Source organism: Phaethon aethereus (genome assembly GCF_964289735.1).
Source record: "Phaethon aethereus genome assembly, chromosome: 17".
Lineage (NCBI taxonomy): Eukaryota > Metazoa > Chordata > Aves > Phaethontiformes > Phaethontidae > Phaethon > Phaethon aethereus.
Window position 1 is genome coordinate 1302611 of NC_138593.1, and position 14002 is coordinate 1316612.

At 56.5% G+C, this 14002-nt stretch overlaps 1 protein-coding gene across 1 annotated transcript; it reads right to left on the reverse strand.

Moving 5' to 3' along the window:
- Positions 1-3136: 3136 nt before the first annotated feature.
- On the reverse strand, positions 3137-6130 carry CRYBB3 (crystallin beta B3; the record flags this gene model as incomplete). Its single annotated transcript, XM_082007879.1, has 5 exons — positions 3137-3375; positions 3958-4100; positions 4243-4375; positions 4493-4611; positions 6056-6130. 5 exons carry the CDS (start codon positions 6128-6130, stop codon positions 3210-3212), a joined length of 636 nt encoding a protein of 211 aa, XP_081864005.1. The 3' UTR covers positions 3137-3209.
- Between the last annotated feature and the right edge of the window lie 7872 nt (positions 6131-14002).

Consider the following 14002-nt stretch of genomic DNA (forward strand, 5'->3'; position numbering starts at 1 on the left):
CCCCCGTGCTGAGCAGGCTCCACACCAGGTGAAAACGGCTCATTCCCGATAAAACAAAACCCGAGCCGTGGCCGGGCGGCAAGACTCCTGAGCTGGCCGCCTGGTTTGGGCTGTAGGGACAGGACCGTCCCCACGGCTCACCCCGCTGCGTGCCCCCATCCCGCTGCCACCTCCGCACCTCTGCCCGGCACTGCGGGAGGGAGCTCCGGCACCGGGGGTCGGGAGGAGGCAACGACAGAAAAAAAGGACGATAAACAGAGAAGTCTTACCAGTTATACCAGTACCCCGCTTGAGCCAGTGAAGGACTGGGGCCGAGAGGTGCAATTTATACCGAGCCGCAGAAGAACGGTGCCAAAACTATTTACAAAATAGTTAAAGCATGATTCAAAGCGAGAATGCTGGATTAAAACCCAATGAAAACCAAGGTCAGCTGATCAGCTGCAGCCTTTGTCTCCCCAAACACCAAGTCGGGGAGTTATTTCATTAGCTTTCACATTCGAGTCGCCCGCTTTGTTGGGTTTGTTGGCAAGGAGATTTGGAGTTTGCATGCATCAGCCGAATGCATGCCAAGACCCAGACCGGCCCTTGCAAACAAAGCGCCCGCCAGCCCTGCTTCAGGAGTTTTGGAGCCAGAGACTTTATCCCTCCAACAAACCGGCGAGCCACCCCGCCGCTGGAACCGCCGAAAACTGCTGAAGTTGGCTCTTTCCATGCGCGATAAAACGAGCCTTCACATAACTGGTAAACGTCTGGCTTCGCCCGTCTGCATCCCCTGCAAGGGAGCGCCCGCAGCCGGTGCCAGTGCCGGTGCTGCCGCAGAGGGACCCAGCGAGGCTCCTGGGCCTTGGGGCTGCCGCGGGAGCCCCTTCCCGCTGCCGCCTCCCGCGGCCGGCCCGGGGCTGCGGGGATGGGCAGGGGCAGGATCTGGTCCCGGTGGCACGATGCAGTGGGGCAGCACCTGGGCAGCACCCTCAGCCTGAGTGCGGGGGCTCCCGGCTGCCAGGTGTTGGGGTCCTCCTCCGTTATCCCCCACCCTTTTGGGGTCCCCGAGAAGCATCCCAGCCCCACGGGGCCGCAGGAACAGCAGCACGGAGGCCCCTCCACCACAGCAGGACAGAGCCGAGGACAGCGGCAGGGCTCACCGCCTGGGACGTGTCCCCACAGCCGGGCTGCGCCCAGCGCAGGCAGCGCCCGCCCGGGGACGGGCTGAGGCTTAAGGGCAGCAGCAAACCCCCTTCTCCGGCATCTTGCTGCCGGCTGACCTGGGGAGATGTGTCAGGGCTGCAGGCCGATTTTGGCTGCGACAAAGTGAGTTTCCCGGTGGGGGGACAACAACAACGCAGGTCTCGGACTCCCGGGGTGCTGTGCGGCACCCACAGCCCCCTCCCACCCCCCAGAGGAGCAGGATCCCCTTTGTCACCGCAGCAAGTGTCACACAGCGTTAACATGGCCCAGACCAGCTCTCGTCTGCACGCAGCGTTTCACGGGGGTCCCGCGGCAGACGTGCCCCAGCGACGTGCTGCAGCCCCCTCAGCGGCGCCTCTGGCCGCTCCCCCGGCCCCGGTGCCCGGGCAGGGTCACCTCCGCCGCGGTGTCGCCACCAGCGCCTGCCCTGGCCGTGGCAGATGGAGGGGTCGGGTCCCACCGTCTGCAGCCACCCCGGCTGCGGGCGATGGGGCCTCGTGGGGCTGTGGGGGCCACAGGCGACCGTGCGGCTCTGCAAGAAATCACACCACGCCACGGACGGGTTTTGGCAGGCCGGGTTTCTGAGCAAGCGCCTACAAGGCCCCCAGCCCTGCCACCATCCTTCTCCATTCCCGGTGCCTCCAGCTGCAGCGCCGCAGAGCGATCCAGCCACCGTGCTCCCCGTCTTCCCGGGCTAATTCACAGGGGTCCCCGGCCCGGGACCCCATGAACCTGCCCCAGGCCCCAGCGCAGGGCACGTGCATCCCCGCGGCTGCCGCCCGGCCCGACCCGGCCCCTCAGGCACGCCAGCGAGTGGCAGCCATGGTGCTCCTGCCGGGCCGCGACTCCCTCCCCTCGGCTCTGCCCGGCTGGTTTTAGCTCATCTCTGCCACGGGCAGCGGCGATGCCGCAGGCAGCCACAGCCGCAGCCGCGCGGGGCCCCGGCGGCCCCATAGACTGTCCTGGAAGCGGCTTTTGCCGCTCAGGGCCACGCAATCTCCTTTATAAACCGCAAACCAGGGCCCAAAAGCAGAAGCTCTGGAGCGGCTGTTGGGCGATGGGCACACCGTGCTCGGGCGGCCTCGAGCCCCACTCCCCTCTCTGCCACCGGCCCCGGGTGGGCCCCGCGCGCGGCCGCTGCGCCCCACAGCTGAGGCCGCCCAATGCCGGGATGCCTTGTCGGCACCCTCGGGGCACGTGGCCCAGAGGGGCCTCTACGCCCTGCCTTTGCCACCACAACAGCTGCCCCACGTGTCAGAGGGGTCAGCCCCGGGGAGCACCAGCCCCGGGGGCTGGTGAGGAGCGTCCTCGGGGCCGGGCGCAGCCCTCGCCCTGCGGGGCGAGCCCCCGCTTGGGGTGCACAAGGCCTGGCACCGCCCGGGCATGGCTGCTCTCCATGTCCCCACTCCTGCTGGGGCTGCCCGTGTCCCCCAGCACCCCCCAGCCACCACCGCGCCCTTTGGGCGGGACGGCCTCCCGCGGCGGAGCGGGCAGGTCTGAGGAAAGTGGGGAAGGAGCCGCGAACAGAGCTCCCCCGGCCCAGGGAGATGCTTTGAGAAGGGGCAGAGTCATGGGAAACACTCTCGGCAAGTGCCCCGAGACCACCCCCCTGGGGCTGGGCTGCCCCCGGCGCGGGGCTCGCCTCCGCACCGCTCCGCACGCCGGCAACGCCAGCAGCGGGCCACGGCACCTCCGGGGGTTGTTTTTGGAAAGTTGCAGCCTTTATCTAACACTGCAAATACTCGCTCTTTCTCGGTTTCTGCCCTGCAGGGGAGATGGTGGGGGCACTGCCATGGCACCCATCCGCGTCCCACCATCCCCAGACCGCGGCTCCACGCGCTGCACCCCCTCCCCAAGCACGACCCCAGCCCAGGACCAGGCGGGCCCCCGGCAGCCTCTAGCTCAGAGCTTTATTGAGGTTTTTGCACAAAAAAACACCAAGGTCACAGCATCAGCCGGCGGCATCACGTCCGCCAGCGCCCGGCCCGGGCGGCAGCCGGGGCAGCGTGGGGCCGGGGCGTCCCTCAGCTGTTCTCGAAGCAGCCCCGCTGGTGCCACTGCTGGTCTCGCACGCGGCGCACGGACTGGATGAGGGGCTGGTTGGCGTCCCACTCGTTCCAGTGGCGGTACTCGCCCTTCTCGAAGACGTGCTGGCGGCCCCGGTACCCGGGGTACTCGTAGCCCACCCACCTGCAGGGGACGGAGGCAGCACTCAGCAGTGCCCTGGGGCCAGCTCCAGCGGCAGCCCCCCGCCCAGTGGGCACCCCCAGAGCGGGAGGGCAGCGTCCCCGATCCGCTCCAGAGCCCGTGGCGGTGCCGGCACCTCTGCCCACCGCAGCCATGCGATGCTCTGCCGTGCTGCCCAGGGCCACCGCTCCATCACCACCAAGTGCCACCGCAGCAAGGCTGCGGCTGCAGAGCCCAGGTGACAAATCCGTGGTGCCGGGAGGGGCTGGAGAGCCCAGGGCAGAGAAGGGGCCGCGGCTCCACCGCTCCGGCAGCAGCACGCAGCAGAGCCCTGGGTCAGAGCGAGGAGCCATCGCACGGCCCCAGTGCCACTGCCTTGGTCCCCCTCGTTCCCTGCAGGCCAGGGGAAGGTGCCAGTGGGGAGGGAGCAAGGGACATGACGGGCATGAGCAGCATCGTGGGGACAAGCTGCCCCATCCCCGCTGCAGCGGCTGGGCCACACCACCCTGCCACCACCAACGAAAGAGCCATGGGACAGGACCTTGCTGGGGCATCCCCACATGTCCCTGGTGCCACCATCCTTACGTTCCATTCAGGGCCCTGACACTGGCCACGCGGTCCTGGAAGCCATGTGCCCAGAGGCTGGGGACGTCATCATCCACAATCTCCATCTTTCGCCCGGTGTAGCCCACGTTCTCAAAGAGGTGGATCTTGTGGTCGGGGCTGTCCTGAGGGAAAGCACAGGTCAGGGGCTGCCCTGCCCTGCATGCCCCCAGCCCCCCGAGACCCTCCCAGTCTGGCAGTCCCCATTGCTGTGGCCGTGCTGCATGTCCCCAGGGGCACAGACACCCCAACACGGCCACTACTCACGATCTGGAGGGGACGGACGGACATCAAGCTGTCGCTGTTGTGGCTGTTGGACCAGGAGTCCCAGCGCGGGTAGTCTCCCTTCTCCAGCACAAACTGCTCCCCGGCGAAGGCTTGCCGCTCGAAGCCCAGCCACCTGTGGGACCAGAGGGTCGGGGACGGCACAGCCACCGGTGCATGGGGGGAGCACCCCACAGCACGAGGCAGCACTGCAGGGGGATGCTCTCCCTGTCCCCCCACAACCCAGACTTACGGGCCACATTCCACCTGGATGGAGCCCACCTTCTCCAGCTCTTTCTCAGTGATGTTGGAAAGCTCCTCCGTCAGCTCGCACTTCTTCCCCTGGAAATTCTCCAGCTCATAGATTGTGATCTAAGGTGGGGAGAGACACCATCAGCTGCCGCCACGCCGCGGGGGAACACCCTGCACTGGCACAGGACCCCCCTCAGCAAACGAAAGCAGCAGCAGAGTGAAGTGCTCCGGCCGTGCCCCCTCGGTCCCTGCCACTCCACAACGACGTCGCTCCTTCCTGCAGCAGAGACGGATCCCACCACGTGCCTCTGCCCCGACAGACGGCTCCTGGGCTTCACTCTGCAGCCGGGTATTGGCCAGAGATGTTTGCTTGGTAATACACAGGCTGATATTTCATCCGTGACAGGCTGAAAGCAAATTGACGCACTCAAACACAGCATCAAAGGTGCAGAGGGTTTGTGCTAAGAGACTTCCAGGGCCACGGGCTGCTGTGTCCTGCCCCCAGCCCGGTCACGGCCCGTCCTTTCTTTCTCACCGCTCCCTCCAGATCCCTTTGTTCCCCTGGCCTGACGTGGAACAAGTGTGGGTTTTGGTGTTTTCCTCTAAGCCCTGCCAGCTGCAGAGACTGCAACGCCTCCCCGGGACCTCCTGCTCCCAGCAGAGCCTCGAGGCTGAGCTGCAGAATGGGTTTGAGCCAGTGCCAGCAGCCAGAGCGCGGCGGGGAGCAGGGCCCAGGGTGCCCAGCACAATTTGGGGAGCAGGAGGGTCAGCACGGCAGCCAAGCTACACAGGGTGCATGGCCAGGCACCCCCAGCCCCTGCCCTCAAGGGGTCCCGGCTGAAACCCCTGAGCCTGGGACAAGGGCAGAGCCTCCTGCAGACCCATGTGGCAGGGCATATTGAGGGACGGAGGTGACACCTGTGGTCCTCAGGAACTTCTCTCCACCCCAAAGCAATAAGCAGCCGAAGCTCCCAGCACCTCTTCACCCCATTTGCAGGATCTGCTCCCACCTCCAGCCTTCCCCGGCCAGGAGCGGCTTTGCCCGGCTTCCCAAGCTGCGGGAAGAGCTGCAGCCATTGCGACAGCCACAGCTGATTTACCTCTAACCAACCTACGAGCGTGAGAATTACAACCTAAAAAAATGTCCAGGGAGTTTCACTGCTCAAACCTACAGCCGATCCCCGCCGCGACGGGATACTTTATCTCCTGGATTAAAACGCTGCGCAGCTGCAGGCCAGACCGGCAGGCAAATGTACTTGGCAGCCACAAACACAGCGAGCAGCGTCTCCTCCTGCCAGGCAGCAGCAAATCTCCCGGCCGAAGCCTGCCTGCCTGCCTGCCTCCCCGGCACGCAGCCCGGCGCGGCTCGGCCCGGTGGGCGAGGAGCAGGTTGATCAGCGCGCCGACTCTAAAGCGCTGCTGCGCTGGGAGAACCGGAGGCCGCTCACTTTCCTGGCACAACCTGCAGCGCTTTGACGCTGGTACCAGCCCGGTGCATGCACACGGCAACGCACGGTGACCCACAGCATCACCCAAAATCCGGAACCAGTTGCCCCCAGTATACCTTGTAATTGCCACCTCGCTCGCCAGCACCCTCCCCAGTCGCCATCTGCTCAGGGGGACTCTGCTGCTCAGTCATTGTGCCTGGAAAACCCAAATTGCAGGAGGTTAACACAGCATCGCTTTCACGTGAGGCATCAGCCTTTCAATTATAAAGTACTTAATAGAATACGAAAGACAAAGCTGGCGCAGGAACAGGTAGCAAAGGTTAACACAGTTCCCCCAAGCGCAGCAGCTGTAAATCCCCAGGGAAGTCCAGGCTCGAAGGAAGCGCTTCCATTATCCATCCTCCTCGCTCTCACACGGGCCCCGCATCCTCACCCAGGCATCACCGTGGGGCCGGAGAGCCCACGGCCGAACCGAGCCATCTTCCAAGTGACACGGGATCCCTCCCTGACCCTGGGCAGCTCGCCCAGTTGCTCATTAAACTCGTGTCTAAAAGCCTGTCCTTTGTTTCCAGCAGGAATTTGCCAGGTTTCAGCTTCCAGCTGCTGACATCTTTCCCCACTAACATAAATCTGACGGCTCTCCCTCGCTCCCGCAGCCCGGCATCCCGGGGGGCATCGGACCCCGGCAGCTGGAGCCGCAGCCGCCGCGTTGGCTGGTGGGACGGCAGCGAGCCCCCTCCTCGCTCTCCAGGAACATCTCACGAAGTTCCTACTCAAATAAGAAACCCCGTCCGAACGCGCCGCCCTCGTCCGCTCTCGCCACGCTAACGCAAGGGCTTGTCGAGAGGTTAATAGGAGGCGAATAAAAGAAACCGAGTTTGACCGGCGTCCTTAATCAAAACCCTGCAGCATCACTTCTCGCCAAGCATTAACAAAACGTTCGCTATAGCGAGACCTCAACTCAGACATGCTAATTCTTTTTTAAAGCCCCTTCCAGTCCAAGCAGTGCCGCCGCTACCTCTCCCGGCGTGGTTCCGCTCTGCCGGCCAGCGCAGGCGGCCCTGCTATTTATGGGGTGCTTCTGAACAGAACAGCACATTATTTGGACGCTGATACAGCAGCTGCGTCTACCGAATTCCATCCATGAGATTTCATCTCAATAGCGCGGGCTCGCAGCGTGCTATGGAAACGTTATTCAGATTTCTCCCGGCTGTCCCTTAAAAATGTGCCACTCGATTTACAGAAGATTAACGTCAAAATTCACATCAGCACGTTCACGCTGCTTCTTGCCAGGTTCTCTGGAAAACTCTCCCATCAGCAGTTACCGGGAGGGTTTAGCTTAGAAACCAGGCACAGCGCAAAGCAAAAAAAACCTGCAAAATATATACAGCTTGTTTGGGCTCGAACGCAAGACGAGACGCGGGGACGCTGCCAACTGCCAGGAGCTCCGGGGCAGCGCGGCGGGGAAGGGCAGCAGCTGGTACCACGGCGAGAGCGCAGGACTGGCACCCAAGATTCGGGTTCTCGCCTCAGCTTCGACCCTCGGCAGGGAGGTTTTCTCCATCGAGCCCCTCTTCCTTCTGCGCACCCCAGTTCTTCTCCCTACCCCGCACGTTTGCTGGGACACACGCTGCTGCACACGCGCTGCCCTGGGCCCAGGGAGACTGACGGGGTCTTTTGGGAGCCAAGTGCCTCGTACCTGGGTTGATGCGTCTTTACGGGCAAAGCATGATCTAACGGGGCGGGGGGAAGCGCTGGTAGCGGGTCCAAATCCCTCTGCTTCAGGGGACGCTAAGCTCCGCGCGGCCTACGCGCTCTCCGTTTACTACCGCTCTTAGTGCGCCGCGTCTTGAAACTAAGAGGTGTGAGCATGAAACATTTACCGCAATTGCCAAAACGCTACTCCGCTTGGCCAGGGCAGACACGCTAAGGTGTCCGGGTGGCAGATGGCCGGAGAACCGTCCCGGCGGCAGCGGCAGACGGAGCTCTCTGCTGCCGTTCGCTGTATCGTACGGCACGTCAGAACCGTTTACGGCGAGGCCTTTCGTCCCATCCCGGCGCTGACGCAGGGCCACGCTGGCGGCTCTCCTGGGGAGGCTGGGCCCCCGCACAGAGCGGCGGCGACGCTCCGAGCCAGGTACGACAGAGACGACCCGCAGCGTCTGGTGCGGCGCCGCGCTCCGCCTCCGGCGCACTCCCCTTCCCCGCTGCCCCCCGCTGCGGCTCCTGCTGAAGGACGAGGCAACGCGCCTCCAAGGGAGGTTTGCCATCGCCAGCCCGCGGACGCGGCCCAGCTCCGACAAACGGGAGCCCGGGTGGGGACGGGCGGGGGTCTTCGCAACGTAAAGCTAAGCGCGAGGCGCGGCTGGCAGCGCAGTGCCGCGCGACAGCGTTTCTTGTCACGAGGCAAATGACGTTCTGTACCTACAAAGGCCCCAGCACCGAGAGCAGCTTGATATACTCCATTTTTATTGCAGCTTCTTCCGACATTTTCATCTTTTCTTTGAATACGAAAGCGCTTGGCTGCAAAACAGAAAATCATTCTGTAGGGGAGGAGGACTCAAAGGAGAGCACGGAATGGATTCATTTGCCTCTTACCAAACGCGATAGCATCTGTTTTCAGCAGACTAGAAATACAGAATTTTTCTTACCAGTCCCTTCCTTGCCAGCGTCCCCATTACACTTCGCTCTGTAGCGGCTGCGGCGCCCGTGACTCTTCCCTCCCCAAACTCGGGGAGCCTGCGTATCGATAAGGCAGTTACAAAAACATGACAGAAGGGGCACTAGATCCCGCTGATTTGTCTTCCTAACAGAACTCAATTTCTTTTCACTCTCAGCCTCTTAAATCTCTTCGAGAAATGCTTATAGTGTTAGAAAATAGATTTTTTTTTTTCTTATTATCTGGTAAAGCTAAACTGGAATTGTAATTGTATAGTACAAGACACAACAGCCAGAATATCTTTATTACTTAGGAAACTATGTAGTACAAAATATCTTCTATAGCACAATATATTTATTGTGACCCATATTTACATATTCTATAAGGCTATGTGGAATGATATAGAGTTTTAATATATACAATGGCTCCTTTAAAAACAGGTTGACACCATCATGTTTAAAACGGAAAGAGAAAAACCCGTAAGCTGTTAGACCTTGTCTCTCCTCCTTCTCCAATCGCCCCAGAAGAATCAAGAGTTACATCAGAGGATGGTTCTGTGAAGATACCCTGCGCCACGCGGCCGCCGCAGGAGGGGGCGAGGGGGACGGGGCGGCTGGGCCTGCTCGGGAACCCCACCTCAGAGCGGACGCCCGCCACCCACCCTCCCCACTCCAGGAGGGACCAGAGGTCCCTGGACTCCGCGGGCGAGGCCTCAGGACACCCCCAATCCTCTGCAGAGCTCCACAGAGGCTGGTTTCTGCCCCGTCCTCCCGAAAAGCCCACTTTTGTTCCTTAATTCATGTGAAGGTCTGGGAAAAACGACCGGCAGCTCTCGGGAGCGCAGAGCTCGAGGGGGTGGGAAGACAAACACTCGCTTTTCCTCCACAGCGTTTCCGTGCGAGGGCAGCCAGGCCTCCACCGCTGGCACGCACCCCGACGGCAGCGGCTGCGGTGGCTTATCCAGCGCATCCTTCAGCCCCTGGGACGCGGGGCGGGCTGCAGGCCGCGATGCCGCGCCCACACCACGGGCCTGCACGAGTCTCCTTTGGGACGCTGAAGGCAGCCGTGTCTGACCAACGGCATCTTCTGCGTGCCAGCGCAGCGACGGCGGCCACGCTCCGCTGTTACTGGCGGAGCCCGTTCGGTTCACAGGGGCTGGCTCGGCCGCAGCAGTACCAGGGCTGAAAACATGGCTCCGGAGCGGCTGTGCCTGGGTGCGCCTTCGGCAGAAGGGCCACGCGGTACGGCAGCACGCCCAAACTCTTCCTCTCCCGCAAAACCGGCTACCCTAGCAGAAAGCGGGGCTTTACCCATCGAAATCCGGCACCTGCAGCGAGCGATCAGCAAACCCCTTCCACCACACCATGTGTGCACCCCACGGCCGTCTCCCAGGGTGCCACTTTCAACCGACTTTGCCGTTTTTCACAAACCAGATGCAGCCTAGTCCATGCTGGCAGCCCCGCTCTCCTCCGTGGCGTCGCCCGACCGCACCCGGGCTACCACACACGCAGAGCGCGTTTGGGCTCTGGCTACGCGGCTCCTCCGGCCCCACGGGGTCAAGTTAAACGTCTGCCAAAGGTGGTCGCGCTTCCCACACACGGTAACGCTAAGGGCAACCAGACCGTAGCATCAGCACCAGATGTTTTTCACAGCAAGGGGAAAAAGGCATTTAGAGGAGCCTTTTACTGGGGTGCAGACTTTTAAAGCATTGTGTTTAAAACTATTTATATGGTACTTGTCTTAGAACTGCCCCGATCCCCACTAAGCTATTTTGGTGTATCAGCTGCTCATTCAATGCCTTGACATCAAACCACATCCTCAGTTCAATGCCCAAGACAGGAGGCATATTTCAGTGTGTTTGCACAATACTAAAGGTTATAAACTAACGGATGCCCCTGCTCCAGCTGAAACGGCCGTTAACAGTTTGCATTTACAGATCTGACAGTGCATTTAACAGTTTGCCAATAATTGTTTGCAAACAAAGAACAGGGTGAAGCAAACTTCTGTGCAAGCAAAAAGGTGGAGGGGTCAATTCCTATAAGAAGGTTTCAGACTTTGAAGGCTGAAGAACAGAAATGTTGCCTCTTTCGCTGCAGGAAGTAAAACCCAAGCAGCAAGACTCTGCACAGCTACTCACATTAAAGGACTCAAACTAAAACTACACAGACCTTGACAGGTGAATTTGCAAACAGAAAAATAAAAAGGAAGAAAGCCTTTGGATTTCTGGGGGTTCCAATAAAAAGAAACAGAACGTCTGTGTAAATCCCCAGCTGACAAACTAAAACGGAGGGAGGATTTCTGGTAATAACGAGAGAAGTGCAAGCAGAAAAGAAGTATTTCTAAATGCCATAAACCATGTACTTTCACTTTTACAAAACGTTACTTTACTGATGCAGCTTTCTAAGCAAGCAGAAAAAAGCTGAACAGCTGTAACGGAAGGGAGGAGGGCACCGCACTCCACGGAGAGCGCCAGGATCTCCACCACCTTCGTTTTTACTCACTGTTAGGACTGTTAGTTGAAACCTGCTCTAAGGCAGGTTCCGGTAATTAATGAAAAAGCATACCTGAAGAAAGTACTGAAGCTAAGAGCTCACTCCCATCTCGTATTAACAGCAAAAAAAAAGTATGTGGCAACAAAAGTAAAAGCGTAAAAAATTCAAGCAAGTATTATTTGGAATTAAAACAGAATATGTATAAAGTGTATTACAGCATATTCTATCATTTAAGAAGTAATAACATTTATGTACCTTTTATTACATAGTGATAACCTGAAGAGAAGATATTTAATCCATGTACAATATAAAGAAATGACAGAGCAGAAAAAACACTTTCCCATTCAACAATATTCTAAAGATGCTTTTTAATTAGACATTTAAGCATTAAACATTTCTCAGTAGTAGATTAAACTACTAAATACAGTAAGTTTCAGTGCATTGTCCAAGCAGATGTGGAAATGCGTACACATTCAAAGGGCTTTGTGGAAACCTAGTATTAATCCCCTCAGTTTCCTCAAACACAGAGCAAACACTGCAGTTACAGAATTTCTGGCCTTCGTTTATTAGACCAAGAACCAGTAAATCCTCCAACTATTGGTAATGCAACACTGTCAACCTGCTGAATTCAAAAAATCAAGCCTGTGTAAATATTCTCGTAAGCAGGGGGAATTTACCTGATTTCTAGATACTTTTAAAGTAAGCCCCACTTCATCCGAGTACGAAAAGCAATCATCATTCTTCTCTCACACCTGCAATTGCTGCTGCTCAAGGCTGACAGGAGTGTGTCGCACACGTGGTATACAACTGATGGTACCCTTGAGTGCTGCCATGAAAAAAAAAATCCCAAAAGATGCATAAGCAAAGCTTATCTTAAAGAGTTGCCTTTTCCACCATCATCTAAAAAAAAAAAGGGAAGAAGAAAGTATGTGCAACGTTTTGAAATTAGCCCAGAGGAGCTCTTCAACAGTCTGGTCGGCTGCATTCAAATGGAAGTCCCTCTCCCATCGCCCAGGGTTAAAAGCCACCCAGAATGAAACGCTTGGCAGAGATCTGGGGTGATCACTTCCTAATTGGTAGCAGAAGAGGCTGTAAAACTGTAATGGCGGCAACAGCTCTAATGCAAAATAGGGCAAAGCAGCAAGTAAAGATTTTTTACATAAGAGAAACGTATTCATTTCATCTCCATTAAGTACCGGGAGCTGCTATCGGAACTAAATCTGGGGGAGAGAGATGCACATATGGGACTCGTCTCCTGCCATACTGCTGTTCTTTCTTACGAGCAGACTGGGACTAAAAATCACCTATCTGTGACTCCTCCATGAGAAGAATTGGCACACGGTTTTGGCAGCTACAAGCTTGATAGACAGCAGACCAGGCATGCCACTCTGGTTAGCAGATGCGCCATTGTGGTAACCCCACGTAAATCAAGCTTTCCGAAACACCGATCATTAAAAAAAGAAAAAAAAAAAAAAATAGAAAACGAGTTCAAGTGCTGGTGCTTTATCTTTAATACCTAGAGAAGCCCATCAGCAGGACACCGGAAGCGCAGAGCGAGGAGCAGCATCTGTCACTGCCGCCATGCTGTCCCACGCGGCCCGAGGGCCACCGGTGCTGCCGGAGGCTCTGCCCAGCCCCGCGCTACGCGAGGGCACCCAGGAGGAGCGCGCTCCGGTCTCCTTCGACTGCCCACATTGCTGCTTTCTTAGTCGAGTCGTGAGGAACGCTGACACGACAGAATAACCTCCCTCCCTGGGCTACATTTTTAAAGGTTTACTGAAAAGAGCACTTATTTGGGGAAAGAATAAAGTATGTCTTAAATGGTTCATATTTCAGAATCTATATTCAAAGATATTAACATATTTGAGATATTAGTGTTATTCGTAACACCCGTGTTATGCATGAAGTATCTATACCGCTACAACAACATCGGTCTTACCAAAAGAAGAGAAGTAAATCATCTGAGAAACTGAAGATCACATTTAGGTTATCCCACAAAATCAGCATAAAAATAAAAACTTAAACCTGCTATTTACAGATTAATGAATAAAAATATGAAGTGGGACTATCCAAACTGCTATTAAAGTGACATTCAAGAATTAATTGGAACCCTGATATAACATCCTCCCTCTTCCTTTTTTGTTATAAAAACAGTATTTACATTTTTTTTTTTTTTTAAAGAGAACTGGTTGACATTATTGCTTGATCCTTTTTAGGAAAGACATTCCAATGAAGCAATTATTCCACATGCTGACAAAACACAGAATATACCATTTCAAGAGTGACAAAAGTTAACATTTTGTTAATCTAAAAATTATATTCATCTGCTAGGTCAGCAGATCACATGTAAATATAAGCCAATCAAAAATACATTTTACAAAAAATAATCAAGTTTCCATTTTCAATATGGCAGTAAACATAATTTGTTCTTTCACTCTCACCTTCCACAGACTTCATTCTAAATAGGAGCTTACTATTTTTTCACAAAAAAAGATAAATTTTATTTTAAAATTGTTATTTTCATAAACAAACACAAAGCCCAGCCTTACACGTGACATGTCTACCAAAAGTCATACTTCTGAGTTGCTGAACACCTACGTAGAAATGTAGTCTTTGTTCAACAGTGAGGGGACTTTCCTGGTGCACAGCACTCCTAGACTGAATATTACAACCTTCCAAGGCTTTCACAAGTGCTAACTATGAACCACCAGTTCCTCTTCCAGGCAGGTCTAAAGTGACTATCCTCCCATATCTGAAAAAATACAGCTTTGTATTTGACTATGAATATTAAGCAGCTTTCTCCACAAAACAGGAAGGCACCATGCACATAGCAGTTGAGGCAGGAAGCAAACAGCAGCAACATGACATGTGAATTTTAGGTTCAGATGAGTTAAGGCTTGTGTTAAACTTCT